The 14790-nt window shown below is 39.0% G+C and overlaps 1 protein-coding gene across 3 annotated transcripts; it reads right to left on the bottom strand.

The window, feature by feature from the left end:
* Window positions 1–60: 60 nt before the first annotated feature.
* Orp8 (Oxysterol-binding protein-related protein 8) lies at window positions 61–13898 on the bottom strand. 3 transcript variants are annotated; one of them, XM_089596709.1, is made up of 15 exons: window positions 13720–13898; window positions 7695–8317; window positions 7451–7582; window positions 6868–7163; window positions 6640–6784; window positions 6338–6562; window positions 4677–4903; window positions 4117–4295; window positions 3851–4028; window positions 3668–3764; window positions 3406–3602; window positions 3211–3336; window positions 2717–3133; window positions 2462–2640; window positions 61–2365 (listed from the first exon to the last, which is right to left on the bottom strand). In XM_089596709.1, the coding sequence occupies exons 2-15, from the start codon at window positions 7843–7845 to the stop codon at window positions 2125–2127; spliced, it is 2790 nt and encodes a 929-aa protein (XP_089452835.1). In that variant the 5' UTR covers window positions 7846–8317; window positions 13720–13898; the 3' UTR covers window positions 61–2124. The 3 variants fall into 3 exon arrangements, with proteins under 3 accessions (XP_089452835.1, XP_014208693.2, XP_014208694.2); XM_014353207.2 differs by having other exon boundaries at window positions 4677–4894; XM_014353208.2 differs by having other exon boundaries at window positions 4677–4855.
* Between the last annotated feature and the right edge of the window lie 892 nt (window positions 13899–14790).

Below are 14790 nucleotides of genomic sequence, written 5' to 3'. Positions count from 1 at the left end.
TGTATAAAAAAATTTCATTCAGCGTATACTTCACGATAATCTTGTTTCACACGAAGCTAATAAAGATCGTAACATTTTTATTAATACGTCTGTTTTTCGCCCATTGCTTAGATTTTGGGACTTTGATCAACTTATTTCATGTAATACATTATTAGATTTATATTTTTCTTTAGTTATAGATATTTGGAATCGATTCTTGTTTGCAATGCATCTATCGAAATATATATTTAATTAGGTACGATTGTATCTTTTTTTTTTCTTTTAAGCTAATAGCTGCCTAGCACTTGGTACTACAGCAGGGGAACTTTTATTTTCGGACTTTAACAACAATACCTCGAATCGAATATCTATATTCTGTGATTGTGCATTTTATATTTTTCTATCTCCTCGTCCCTAATATATCAAGTAGAAAAAACAACAGACACGCACTTGTATGTTAAAAAAAATATTTATTAGATCAACACAAATAAAACAACATAAACAGAGCAGCCGGAAATTAAAACTCGTTATGGCCTCGAAAAGCTCATTATTTTTTTTTTTAATTCAGAATTTCAGATCATATATTTTTTTTTACGTTTTTTCAAGCGCGTAAACGAGTTTTACGATTGATCCGGATACTTTTACATAATGGAACAAGCAATTAAAAACTCCATATCGTAATATACATATATGGGCAAGCACACAAACATATATCACTGAGCCTGATACTCCCAATCAAATGAAATAATCATATCAAACGAATACTTTGAAAATGCAAGGGAAGAAAAAGAGATGACAAAACCAGATGGAAATCCCTTGTAAAATACTACTTTACACTATTGATAGGAGCATCCTTGTAACGACATAATATAAGTAGCTTCTTGCCCGTAAATGCCTCTCTTTAACTATTTATATCTCGATCTGTACTTTAAACTTGCAATACATTCAACCAAAAAAGCACCCAATTATATACATTTCAAGAAAAATAAAAACAAACATAGTGTATATACTGGTCATTATTAAGCTCGGTATGGTTTTTCTCTTAAAAATAAAAAACAGCGTTTTTTACACTTTGCAATAAAATAAGGTGCGGAAAATTCAAAAAGTAAAGGTACAAATCAAATTCTCTTAGGTTAAACTTTCATTATCTTACGCTTCTTATTCTTTTTCTTACTTTTAATACACACATTAATCGAAAAGTCGTACAAAGTTATTGAAAAAGAATTTGTGAAAAATGGAAAAAGTGTTGAGCTCACGCAGTACACTCGGAATATTCGGTCTTCTAACATTATTATCTTTAAGCTATCAAACTTGTGGAGAGCAAAAAATTCCATTTTATGCTATTGTTTGAAAATACGAGAAGTAAGTAGAGGACCTTGAGCCAACACTGGAATTTTATTCGCGTCCTATCCTATGTATCACCTAAGGTCACGATATTTGTATGTTTTAGTTTACACACTATAAAAAAAAGAATATTTGCGATGACTTGTAATAGCTGCAACAAGTTCATACTATGCTTTCGTCATAGTATATTTTTTATTTCACGTATTATTAGTTGCATTGTGGCCTATTGATTGATTTTCAAGAATCTCGCATAAACCTGTATACCATAATGCTACAAGCATCCTCATAAAAGTTTATTTTTATTGCTGTCAACTAGTTGAAGATAAACATCCAATTGATATTTAGTTTATATATTCTTCTGTTTAAAAAGTAGAAATAAAAAATATGAGTTTTTTTGCTAAAAAATGCAAAAAAGTATTTGTTTAAATCTACATCTAGTACCGCAATTTACAGTAATACTAACACTTGTCGAAAAATAACACGTATATACCCTAAAAACTAAGTGGAAAAACTGGTTTTCTCTCAAATCACTTTTAGGGAAGCCAAAATTTAAATCACGGAAAAGCAAAATTAGGACCCACCTCATTGTAATACATAATGATAATAATAATAATATAAATGATAACTATGATAATAGTAAGAATATTAATATACCTCGCAACTGACTAACTCTCGAGAGATATATTTGCGCCGTATTTGGCTAGCGACTAGGGTGAAAACAAGATGCCGACCGGTTCGATCAATAATACGATCGAGTCGAGTCAACGAATAATATCGAACCGATGCTTAATAGGAAAATCACTACAAGTCTGCGGCCTTGACCGAGTTGCTACTCCAAAACCTCATGATAAATTGGGCGATAAAGACAACTAGAACGACGATCAACGTGTCCGTCAGGTGTTTGGTTAAACGTCCGCCGCTGAGCCTGTCTCTTGCAGCTCTCTGACGTACCGCGGATTGCTCCAATAGACGCTGTATATTGTCCAGCTTCTCTGAGTGCTGATGAAGCCTTTCCTCCACATGCTTAACCATATTTGTTACTCTGAAATCGAACAAAACGTCAATGTAAATAATATTCCAGTAACTACTTCTTGTGACGCTTAAAAAAAAAAAAAACAATAATGATAATAATAATTACCTAGCTATCGAACGTCGTCGTTTGCCAACTGACTGACTCGAGTCGGAGTGTGCCGCGTCGGAAGAACTAGCCGAGTCGTGCGCTGCTTCGGTGGATTCGGGATGATTGTTTGAGAGTTGGCGCTTTGAAGACTTCAGGACCGACAACGAGGAACGTGACTCGGCAAGTAACAATGGAACCTTTTCAAAAGTAATAAAGTTTAGCAGGTTGTTTTCATATCAAAGTAATAATGCGCGCAGTCGACTAATTTTATACCTGAGACTGTGGCTCCATAGAAACAATACTCCCGGTACGCATGATTGGTGTTTTGTGTCGCGTCTTTGTGCTAATGATGTAATCGTGCTCGTATTGCACAACATCATTTCTCGAATCCCATGGACGGATGTCGGCGTGACGGTATACCCAGTTGCCCGTTATAATGTCTTGAACAAAGTGCTTGGGTATCCACTCCTGGCCGAGGGCTTTCCTCTCTTTGGCTCGTTCGCGCTGCGCCTCCTCCAGCGCAGTTTTGGCTTCGGTCGCCATAGTTTGGTCATCGTTATTTATTGCTTTTGATACTTCAAGCCACAATTTTTCGCTCTCCCAGTCGCCCTGATTTTCCAGCGGCACAGTATACTTCTTCAATCGAGTCTTGCGAACATCGGGCGTTGGATTGAAGAAGACGCTCTCTTGCTGCAAAGGTGAAAATATCGTTGCCTCAGATTCAAAGAAATCATAAAACGTCTTTTCAAAAAGTCGAGAATACTCACGCCTGTTCGCTTATCTGTGATCATGATCTGACCATCCCAGTAACCGCTAATATTGGCAAGAGTTTCTTTTCCGAGCTTTATTCTTCCCGATACCATGTTCAATTGATCCGCACCTCCGAGAAAAGGCTAAAATCGGAAAATAAACATTGAAATATCGTATTCAAAATGAGCAAATATACGATGACTTGTTTGTACTTTTAGTTTGAATTCGAGTTCACAATTGTAGCCGGTCTTTTCGCACACTATATTGATTTTTCCTCCAAGCTCCATGGACAAGGTTCCCATCAGAATACCCTTACAGTGTGCGTAGGGAATGGTCATTGTGTAATCTTCGCCGCGCGGGAGCATAGTCAGCACAGCTGTCCCGTCAAGTATGGCGGACGTAGAATTGCCTAAAAAATACGCAATTTGATTATAACGAAAAAAACTACGTTTAGAGGCAATCAAGCGCGTTTACCGTAAAATTTAGATTTAGCGATAATAGATCCACTTATGGTAAAGCCATCCTGTCTATTGGTCACGTAAAAGCCGGAGATCGGCGGATGATGGGAGACCTGATGGAGAAAAAAAACAGCAGATTTTCAGCGTTACCTGCAAGCAGCACCGTGATTTTGATAAGCGTTGTAAAGAAACAACCCACCTGTTCGGCCAAATAGAAAGTGCGCGATCCATTGGGATGCTGCCAGTAGCACCGAAACGTTTCTCCCAGGAGCGAGTTGTAAGGTTTTTTCAGGCCCTGCGGTTTTTTGTAGAAACCCGACAGATACCACTTGATAACTGCTTTCATGCGCGTGAACGCATCATCTTCCAGAACTGCTCTGTAATTTCGACAAAATAATAATTCCATTATTCCATTGCAAGGCTCGTTCGTATGGAGTTATACCTATAGTAAGACGTGGCACTTACTGCGACAGGAGATCTACGTGGTAATAGGAGTCGGCGAGTTTTTCGAGAAAAGAACGTGGCTCGAGGATGAACGTCGGCAGGACGACCTTGGACAGATCCATGCCCGGGCGCACTTGCTTTATGAGGAACCAGATGAGGGACTTTTGCTCTTCTTGAAGCTCAGCGACGACCTCGCCGGCCTTTATTGTAAAAAAAAAAAAAAAAAAAAAATTAATATTTTCACACTATAACTCCACTTTGGACTAATATCGCATTGACACAGAGGTATAATGCAGTATAATTTCAGACGACGATACCGTATGTTTATCTCAAAGAGATCGGTATCTTTGACGCGGGCGCGACATATCCCGCGTGTATCTAATCGCGATTTCGGCGTGCTCGGGCACCAAAATATTATGATAAAATAAAAAAAAAGATAGTCAAGTGCTGTGTCTACATTCAGCGAAACGGCATGGTTAGGTTGAAAGAAAAAAAAAAAAAAAAAAAAAAAAATTAACAATTATCCACGCTTTGTCATCGTCGTCCAACAATAATAATACATACGATAGGTATAGACTGACCATGCCAAAGACCTCGTTCTCCTGGGCGACGTAGGGGGTCTCGTTGATGGGTTGCTGCAGCTCGGCGTCGTCGTCCTCCTTGTTGTGCTCCTCGTCGTCGGATTCGCTGTCCGTGGGACTGATCTCCGCGTCCGCGGCCATGCCGTTCTCGGCCGACTGGCTGACGGTGTCCTCGAGGTCTGCTCGTGCGCGGCGGCCGCGTCGGGACAGCAAGGGATCTAGCGTAACTACATGCTGCTGCTGGTGCTCAAGGTGCTCGGCGGCGGCATCGCCGACAACAAGCTCGCGGCCACCGCTGCAGCCCAGCTCGGGCGAGCTCATGCGCCGCCGGCTTGCAATGCCGGGGGCGTCGAGCTTGCAGGACGAGGAGGAGCCAGCGGCCGCGAGCCTGGGGGGAGCATCGACGCTCGTGCTCGCCGGGAAGAAGGGGCTGGGGGACCGGGACCGGAACTGCTGCAGGGAGGTGCTCTCGCGGAGGGAGCGGTGCTGGCCGAGGAGCCGTTCCCAGTGGGTGACGACCTGGCAGAGCTGTTGGATGTAGGGAGTCGGTGGCTCGAGGGATCGGGACGGCGAGGGGCAGAGGCTACGCAGTTTGGACCTTATGGCGGGAGTGAGGGTGGCCAATGTGGGAGTTGTCGGGGCCGAGTACTCGGGGGGATCGGGACAGGAGTGTAGCCGGCGCTTGTGGTGGTCGTGGGTGATGGAGGGGCTTGCGTGGTGGATGTTTAGGAGGATCGAGGGTGGCTCGAGCAGGGAGGACGAGGCGGGCCGGCGCGGCCGGCGTTCCTGCAGCAGCAGCGGCGACGGCGAGCCTCCTGGTGTATTGTATATGTACCCGGCGGGACACGTTTTTGTTGTTGTTAACATGCACAACAACACTCAGGCATCATCGTAACCCCTCCCTTACCGATTTTTTTTTTTTTTTTTTTTTCTCCCCTTGTATCATTTGTTGTATGTCGCACTGATATTGCGATTTCCAAGTGTTGGTTCTTTTTCTCTCCCGTGTCTGTGTTGACGAAAAGTTTACAAAAAAATTTAACTCTCGATCAATCGGCTGGTTTCGCCGAGTATCGCACGTTCCAGAGACGTGCAATTAGATCAAACTTTTTGCTCCGCAGAATAAGAATTACCAAGATCGAAGAAAAAAAAATTGTTGTTACGTGACGCAGTTGAATGAGTACACACATTTATCGGTGCGCTGCTTAGCAACGATGCGTCGAAATCGACTACCTGTCACGTTAATGGTATAAACGAACAAACTTTAATTTTCTAAAAAGTTTGTTACAAAGAAAAGCCACTTTATTTTCATAAAAACTCTAATCATCCAACGTAATAAAGTAATGGATGTTTCAAACGAAGCGTACTCAAGTGGTGGAACGTAAATAGACCATTTTCCTTTTTTTTTTTTTTTCGTAAATATGTACGCAGTGGAGGGTAAAAAAGATTCTTTAAAAACTTGGATACACACACGATGAGCACGAAAAGCGTACTTTGGTATTTTTTATGCTCGTTTATAACAGTTTGGAAATTATTCATGCACCAAGCCGAATGACAAGAGAAACTTTTCAAAGTAAATCGTGCTTGTTAGGGAAACACGAAAAATCACACAGACACGCGAGATACCATTATCAACTGATGAGAATTAAAAAACTTGTCCATACCATGTCCTTCAAAGTGCTTCTCGTAATCGGCTTCGCTCCACTGCGTCTCGTGAGTCGTTAGCGTTGAATCGTGCTGCGGCGATCTAGGTATTACACTCGTTGACCTGACTATCAGTGACGAGCATCGTAGCGACAGCTCTAGAGCATCCAGCCAGCACTTGCCCGCCGCTTGGGACGGAGCTCGGAAAATCAGGTATGACGTTGGTAGCGGTTGGACGACGGCGCCTTCAGGGAAGATATCGTTAGTGATCATTTTTTCGCTATGGATTTGAAGTTGATGGCGGAAATGTTTGGCGTCTTACCAATGGCTTCTTTTTCCGGGCCACGAGGCAACCAGATTGATTGTTCAAGCGGATGGAACAGCTTAAAGCAGAAACCATCTTTTTTACTTGGACGCTCGATAACTTGGCAAGTGTTCAGCAAAACGGTGCCCACCCAATGATTGCTCTGAAAAAAAGCATCAAAGTTCAGTTTACACGAGTTGATTTACCACCGCGTCTGTATTAATAGATCAAAGGGCGGATATTTACTTTAATCTTGGGGCTTTTGTAGAGCAAAAGCAGTCCTGGTTTTAAAATACACCACAATTTGGTCCAGCTCTTGAGTGTCCCTCTGACTTTTAACCAGTCGCTCATGACGACCACCGTGGGATCCTTGAGCGAGCTGAGAAGTTCCTCGGCAACGCGCTTCTTCTCCATCCTGTAATTTTTTCGTTGTGCTTTGTAAGACTCCTTCCTTGTCAATTTGCATCCTGGTTCGTTCATTTTTTCCGAAGCGTCAGCTTTAGGACTGCTTTCCCCGGTCGTAGGAAAAACACCACCCAATCCTAAAAGACAAAAAAATAAAAAATAAAAGATAATCAAAATTATTTACATCAATGGCTATTTTCAGAATTGTTGCTCTCTATAGAATATATGTATTTCTCACTGAAAAGCCTATTCATGTTTGCGCAAGGCTCACGTTCAAGAAACACGTATGCGCGTAATAGCGGCATGTTTAATCAAACGAGTTAGTGTTTTACGTAATTATCTTATCAGCCCAAGCTTTGTCCGGGTATCCTGCTCGCGCATAAGACTTTCCGGCGCTTGGATTAGTACATCGTTATCAATTTACCTGGCGACAGAGGTGGTGCTGGCGAGTCGGCCCACGTACTACTGTTGGCCATGAGCGACTCCTTGGAAATAGGCTTAATCAGTACAGGCTGCACTTGACTGCTGCCGCGTCGGATCAGTTTCTCCTCCAACACTGAGCAAAGAGCAGGAAACACAAAAAAAACAGTGGCAATAAAAAAAATCTCTCGAGCGACTGCACGCAAAAAAGGTAATAAGAAAAAAATAAAAAGAACAGATTAACGTACCAGCCGAGGATCGACCGGTCCCTGGTGGAGTCATGGTCTTGAGCACATCTCCAGCGAGGCTTCCAACATTGGGTGGATGGGACATGGACTGCGTCCTCCTGCTGCTGTTGTGCTCCCCCGATGGTGGCACAGTAATCGGCTGGGAATCCATGTCAGTGATTACAGTACGAACGAAATGTCAAACACAGCGTTTTTTTTTTATTTTTTATTATCAAGCAACAGCCAAGCGGCAAAAGCAACAGCCTCGACCGAACGGTCAAAGTAAATCAGTTCTCGCGTGTCGCAAAGATAAAGAAAAACTCGACGACGTGTGCAGGAGAAAAACGCTCATCCTCCTGCTTCTCTGCAGCTCCAAAACTCCTAATGCATGTTAGAAGAGAGGCGTCGATCGTTATTGTTTTTCTCTCGCACGTTACGTCCGCTACGCGACGGCGAGACCCAGAAGCAACGGCGGCAGTTCAAGCGATGATGCAGCGGTGTAATAAGTGTGATTAGTTGCCGCAGTCCGATGAGTTGCAAGAAAGCGGCAGCCGGGACGGAACATCGCTGATGCTTCTATGTATATACTATATATCCTACTACTGTACGTCACATGGGTATACGGAATACGGGCATAAAAGTACCTGCAACAACACACATGATGAATGTTATAGAGAGGCTTGCGCAGTGAAGAAAAAAATAAACCAGTTTTTTCGCTAATCGTAGAGCTTGATGTGTAAAAACAGCTACATGTTTCGATCACTCGCGAAGAGAGCTTGCAAAAAAACACACAGCTTTCATTTTTACAGTATATATATATTACACATAGGGAAAAGATAAGATAAGAGGGAGTGCATTATAGAATAGGTATAGCCGACAAGATGAATATACGTAGTTGTTGTTGTTGAACCGAAACATACACACACTAACATGTATGACTGACACACTTATCACTATCACATGCTTTAGAGAATATATACAAGTATAAGAGAGTAGACTAATTGCCTACTGCAGAAGAACAGAGAGTAGGTTGTTATAGTGGCAGCCTCTTTTTTTCTTTTTTTTTCTTTTTTTTTTTTTCTCAACACGACTACGTGCTTGAGGAGTAAAAATTCTCTGAGAGTTTCTATTTTTATTACTTGCACGTTTGGTGTTAACTCTGTGAGTTTATTTATTTACTTGTTTTGCCTTTTCGTTTTTAGAACCAATGGAAATAACGAAAAAATATATATTTGTCTGTGCGCGCAAAATGAGAGAATAGAGAGATAGAAGAACAACAATTATATATAGACTGACGTGTGCGTGTGTGTATACATGCAAGGGGGTGGTTCGGGGGGTTGTTATGTTTTGTATCTGGCCTGCAGGTGTGTGCTGCTGACAAATTTAATTTAGGTTATGCACGCGAGCGGAGATTTAATGCTGGTACAGGCTTCTTTTCTTCTCCATTGCATGTTGAATTAGTCGCTGCTTCGAGCACGATAGTTAGGAAAGATAGACACTGCACACATTCAACGTGTGTATATGCTTTTTTTTCTCTACATAAATTATTATTTAGCTAATTAAAATTACATGGAAGTACGTTACCCGTTGATACATATATATACACGTAAGCAAAGATGAAAAACAACACTTAGGTGATGTAAACACTTGTGACTGAGTCGACTTTACATTTACACAACACTTATTTTTCATGCAGATTCAGAAATATTAACCATTCATCAGACACTGCACCACCAGCAGCAGCAGAAGAACTGCACAAAAAAGTGTGTGGTCTTCTGCTCTTCTTCGGCCCTCTAATGACGTGTTTTTTTTTCCTGATAGACCATCAAGAGCTGGCGGGGTACATGTTGGGCAAAAAATTAATACCTGCCGCCACCAGGCGTATGGGAAAGGAAATAAAAAGTTGTCTATACCAAAGTGACATTGGCGGCAGAATTGGGACTCATCTACCCGAAAATCGACTTATAAGTAAATGGACCTCCCACAACATATAAATTACTTGTCTTTAATTTTCCAAACGTATTTTCAAGATGGATAATTTATATCCAGAACTACAGTGGCGGTAACTTTGGGATTGAATAAGAAGGGGAATTGGGGCCAATTTCGTCCGCATTATGAGAATAAAAGTATACCTATTATTAATTTATAAGGTGTATATATTGCATGTTAACTTGAAAGCCAATTTTCGGGTTGTAAATGAGTTCCAATTATGCTGCCAATGTCACTTCCTCGAAAACAACTTTTTATTTCGTATCCATTAAGCCTGGTGGCGGCAGGTATTCTTTTTTTGCCTTATATATGCACCCCAGCTCTTGGTCTATGATGCATAAAAAAGAAAATAAGTGAAGCATTACAATATTACATATTTGGAGAGTGGAGACTATAGGCAGATATAGGTAGCAGCATCATCTGTGACGTAAGTCGTCCCGTCATCCGAGGATCCGAGTGATTTCCGGGATTTCAACCAACGTAGATGGTGAAAAGGGAGCAATCGACGAAGGAAAGATATTTTTAAAGGAATATCAAATAAAAGATAATGTAATCAGATGTGACCCAAAAAATGGTTCAAGTGTATGTTTCAGATTTCTAAGTAAGCTCATAGATGATTGTTTTTTTCATTTTTATGAAATTTTGTGCCTGAATTTTTATGAAAAAAAAAAAAAAAAAAAAATTAAATGTGAGAGATGTACCTATATGTCTTGGATGCAATAACTTATCAGTTGTAGACAAACATAGGTATGATTCTTTATACATTTTTCGGAGAGTCTTGTTCTACACCGTAAACGAAATGAGAGATAAATTATAATCTCCACGGTATAATCTTTTTACTGTGATTTTTCACTGGTGTACACACATGTCTGTATGACATTAAGATACTGAGATGAAATAATCAATAGTGGGTTCACCATCTCTCTCTCTTTGAACAATTTATTGTTGAATGAAAAAATCTCCGGAAAATCGAGAGGTAGAGGAACAAGACCTTTTTTTCTTTCCGTACAGTTGTAGGAAACAATTGTAAGAAGTTTCACTTGATTTGCCCTTTATTTTCAAAGTTTACGCTTTTTAACTAGAGAGATACAACCACTTTTTTTTTTTTTTTTTTTTTTTTTTTTTTTTTTTTTTTTTTTTTTTTTTTTTTTTTTTTTTTTTTTTTTTTTTTTTTTTTTTTTTTTTTTGTAATCACGATTTACAGGCCAATTTTTTTTTTTTCTTTCAAGTATTAAATTTATTCTATTTATTCATAATTTGCTTCCCAACAAAAAATGAAGGGATGACATGCAAAAATCTGCGTCTCCAATGTTTCGACGTGTACTCGTCGGTGATACGAATATTGTCATTATACCAAGTCCATACTCTTTACGTTAAACTTTTTGCAAGTCCAAGGCTTTGCGTATTTTTTATTTTTAGAAAAAATAACAATAATGATACAGAAGACTATGCATTAATAATTTGAGACAATGTGATCGCGAGTCGTATTTTCTCTACTCTGATGGCCTTCACCTATAATGTATGCTCAAAATTCGCACTGCGCCTACACGATATGGCAACGAATCGAATGGTGATTATGTTTTTTGATAATTTATTTTAATCAGTTTTTTGCAAATGTCTTTTTTTTAATAAGTTTTTTTTAACTAAACGCTAAAATTTACATTGTCACCCGTATTTAAAAATAAATTCGTATTCGAATCAATACTCGTGCCGCTGCAGCTACGAAATTTCTAGACTGAATTTATTGATATTCTCGAAATAATTGCGGGCAAGTAATAAATAATGACTGTTTTCGACATTCAGGCGATGCGTGCATTATTAATGCAACACTTACACGTGTACAGGTATGTCAATATGTCAAACGAAAAACGGTATACGATTGTATAGGTAAAGTACAAGTACTCCACGTATACGCGGTAAAAATAACAAATAATTCAAAGTAACGTAATATAACCGTGAACGAAACAAATTTCTCCAAAACGGCACAAAAGTGGAATACGATTATTTTGAACGCTCACGAATAGAATGATAATATATACATTATTCTTATCGAGCGGTCCTTTTTTTTTTTTTTTTTTTTTTTTTTCGGCCACCGAGGCGTGTTATGGATTTTAATGATTACTCTTATTGGTATGTCCTTGATGATTTGAATATAACCACCGGGTCTTTCTGAGCCATTAAAATACGCGCCTATACACAGAAGTATAGAATAAAATGTACGTGTTCCTGAAAAAAAAAAAAAAAAAAAAAAAAAAAAAAAGATAAGTATTGACTGCGACGGTCTCTTTTAGATTGCGTGTGTGGATTGAAAAAAAAAAAAAAAAAAAAAAAAAAAAAAAAAAGGGGGTTCGATGTGAAATATTAAAAGGCCGCATGTGTATCCTATATATGTACATATTATATATATAGACACCCACGTCAGATTTGCGTGCCGAATAATTAGCGGATATGGAGACTATGCGATGTATAGCTTCGCTAGCCGTTCCAGAAAAATCGAAAGAATCATCGCTGGGAGAGAGCACACTGGCGTGCTCTAGATAGAAAAAAAAAAAAAAAAAAAAAAAAAAAAAAAAGTTACAGATGTACGGACGCGCTTGAAACTTTCTTCCGCGGGGATTTTTGTATAGAAATCTCTCTCGGCCGAGCGCTCACGTAAATTGTACATCTTTCGCTTCCCCGCGAATATGTACTATAATACATGCAGGGAATCGATGATTAGATGCTTGTATATATAATAGATATCGTACACAGCAGCGCGCGTTTCGTGGATGTATATAATTACAACGCGGGTCCATAACGGGTGTACACATAATATGTAAGCGTGTAGTGTTTCAAGACGAGAGCGCACGGAGCCGCTCGTTCTGCAGTTTAAAACATCGATAATTTCTCGCGACTAAGCACTTCATTAAGAGGCTTAAACTATATACATATACTTACAATATAAGTAGGGAGAGAGGGGAGCCTTACTCCTCACCTACATAAATGGTTGAGTGTTAATACCTTATGAAAGGTAAATACCTACACCATATGATATTAAAAAAAAAAAAAAACACAACCTATGCATTATTGTATGTGTATTACTATACTTTTAACAATAAAAAGAAGAAAATAAACCCTACTGTGAGCATCATCATCTCATCGTAAATGAGTTGTCACTATGTAAAAACCGTAAGGCATCCTTGATGTATAGCTATTTAGAGGTGTATGTAATACGGAGGATCGGATATAAACATTATCCAAATAACAAGAGTGTAAACACCTCATACGGGGCGACCACACTATAATATATAAAAAAGTATACACAAGAGTGTTGAGAAGTGCGAGTACATGGGCTGATGATCGATCCTTTTGAGTATAATTATCTGTGTGACTCTGGACACTACACTACTTATCATAATTATGGAGATTATCTTTTCCTTTATAAGTACATTGTAGGTAAGAGGCAACATTAATTTTTCTCATTATATACCCTAGTTGCATGAAATAGTGATTTTGACACCGCGTCGCGTTATCATGAAGCAGATAAGTATAAAGGCAGTGACTATCCGTAAGCATTTTGATGATTGCAATATGTAGAGGGATTTCAGTTAATTTTTATGATTGATGATAATAATGCATGTGTTAGATATTGACACATGCATATATATATTGTGTAGGTACATGTGACCCGTGCGGGCACGCGCCGATGACTTATTACATCTTACGACTCCAATTTATACGGGTGACATGCCATGCATAATAAAAATGTACGTATGTACACACTATAATCTACGTTTATGCTTCAAATTGTCTAATTTTTTTTTTTTCATCCACGTCCTTTTTGGCTTGCTTTTAAAAATATTTACACAAGCGATATTTTACGTAATTGTACTAATTATACACAGATGTTAAAAAATATAGGACGCGTGTGTTTCAAGCTTTGGTACTTAAATGATGAAATAAATGAGTGTACGAGCAGCTTTGAAATACATGATCGAAAATGTAAGACGATACGGGCGGATGGATGATGTTAACATGTACTTGTTACAATAGATTCAAAGAAAAACATTATTCTTACTGTGCTGTGTCTTGTTAGTCCTGAATATTCTTCATCATCTTAGTGCAGCATCTCGTTGATTTACGTTCCCAAAGGAATATAAAATACTACCCACAAAATGTAACAAAGAAAAAATAAAAACACTTGAAGATAAAAATAATAATAAAAAAAAAAAAAAAAAAGTTATGCACAAAACTTAGAGCAATATATGCTCTAAGTTTCTCAGATTCTGATCTCTGCAGCGTAAATATCACGCAGTGCAGGCATCATTTAGAGCAGCTTCACTTGTACTTTTATATATATATATATATATATGGTTTAACGAAACGCTATATCCGCAAACCGCGAATGCGCAAAACTGTATGAAGTACCTGTAACTGCGAACTACTCCTCCTATACGCACTTCTTAACATTACGCAGATAATATACAATTACTAACGGCACGAGCGAAATAAGAGTACCTACTGAGTAGGTAAGGTTTTTTGCCCCAATCTCAGAGGCGCAGGCCGCGCAGCAGCAAAGAAACAAACTTAACAAACAAAACCCCTGCAACCCCTGCAATGCGCGATGGGCGACGGTGGTGAACTGGTGAATGATATGCTGCACTCACAGCGCGAGTACCATATTGAGGATATATATATATATATATATATATATATATATATATATATATATATATATATATATACACCTATAGGTGTAAGGACTATGAGGAGAGTGAGAAGGTAACTGAGGATGGATAGTGAGGATCCGAGAGATTCAAATACCGATTATATACTGAGTTGTGAATTCAGCGGTGCGGCTATACATACATCCAATTGTTATAAAACTAATACTATATGTGCAATTACACTACTACGAATACGTACAGTGAATAAACTACACTAGCAGACAAACAGACTTTGATACGATTCGTATTACGAATTTACGAATTTACGAATACGAATTTACGAATTAGGAACTTAAGTATAATATATACGAACATTAAAAACATTAAGAACATGAATTTAACACATTCATTTTATATTTGGTGTGATACATATGTATATACAAACTATATATATACATATACGCTATACGCCCACGCATGCG

This window comes from Copidosoma floridanum, unplaced genomic scaffold, assembly GCF_036245765.1.
Source record: "Copidosoma floridanum isolate Cflo_tuat_1 unplaced genomic scaffold, Cflo_Japanese_pri ptg000030l, whole genome shotgun sequence".
NCBI classification, from domain to species: domain Eukaryota; kingdom Metazoa; phylum Arthropoda; class Insecta; order Hymenoptera; family Encyrtidae; genus Copidosoma; species Copidosoma floridanum.
The sequence above is the reverse complement of the archived record's forward strand: the minus strand, read 5'-3'. Positions and strand labels throughout refer to the sequence as shown.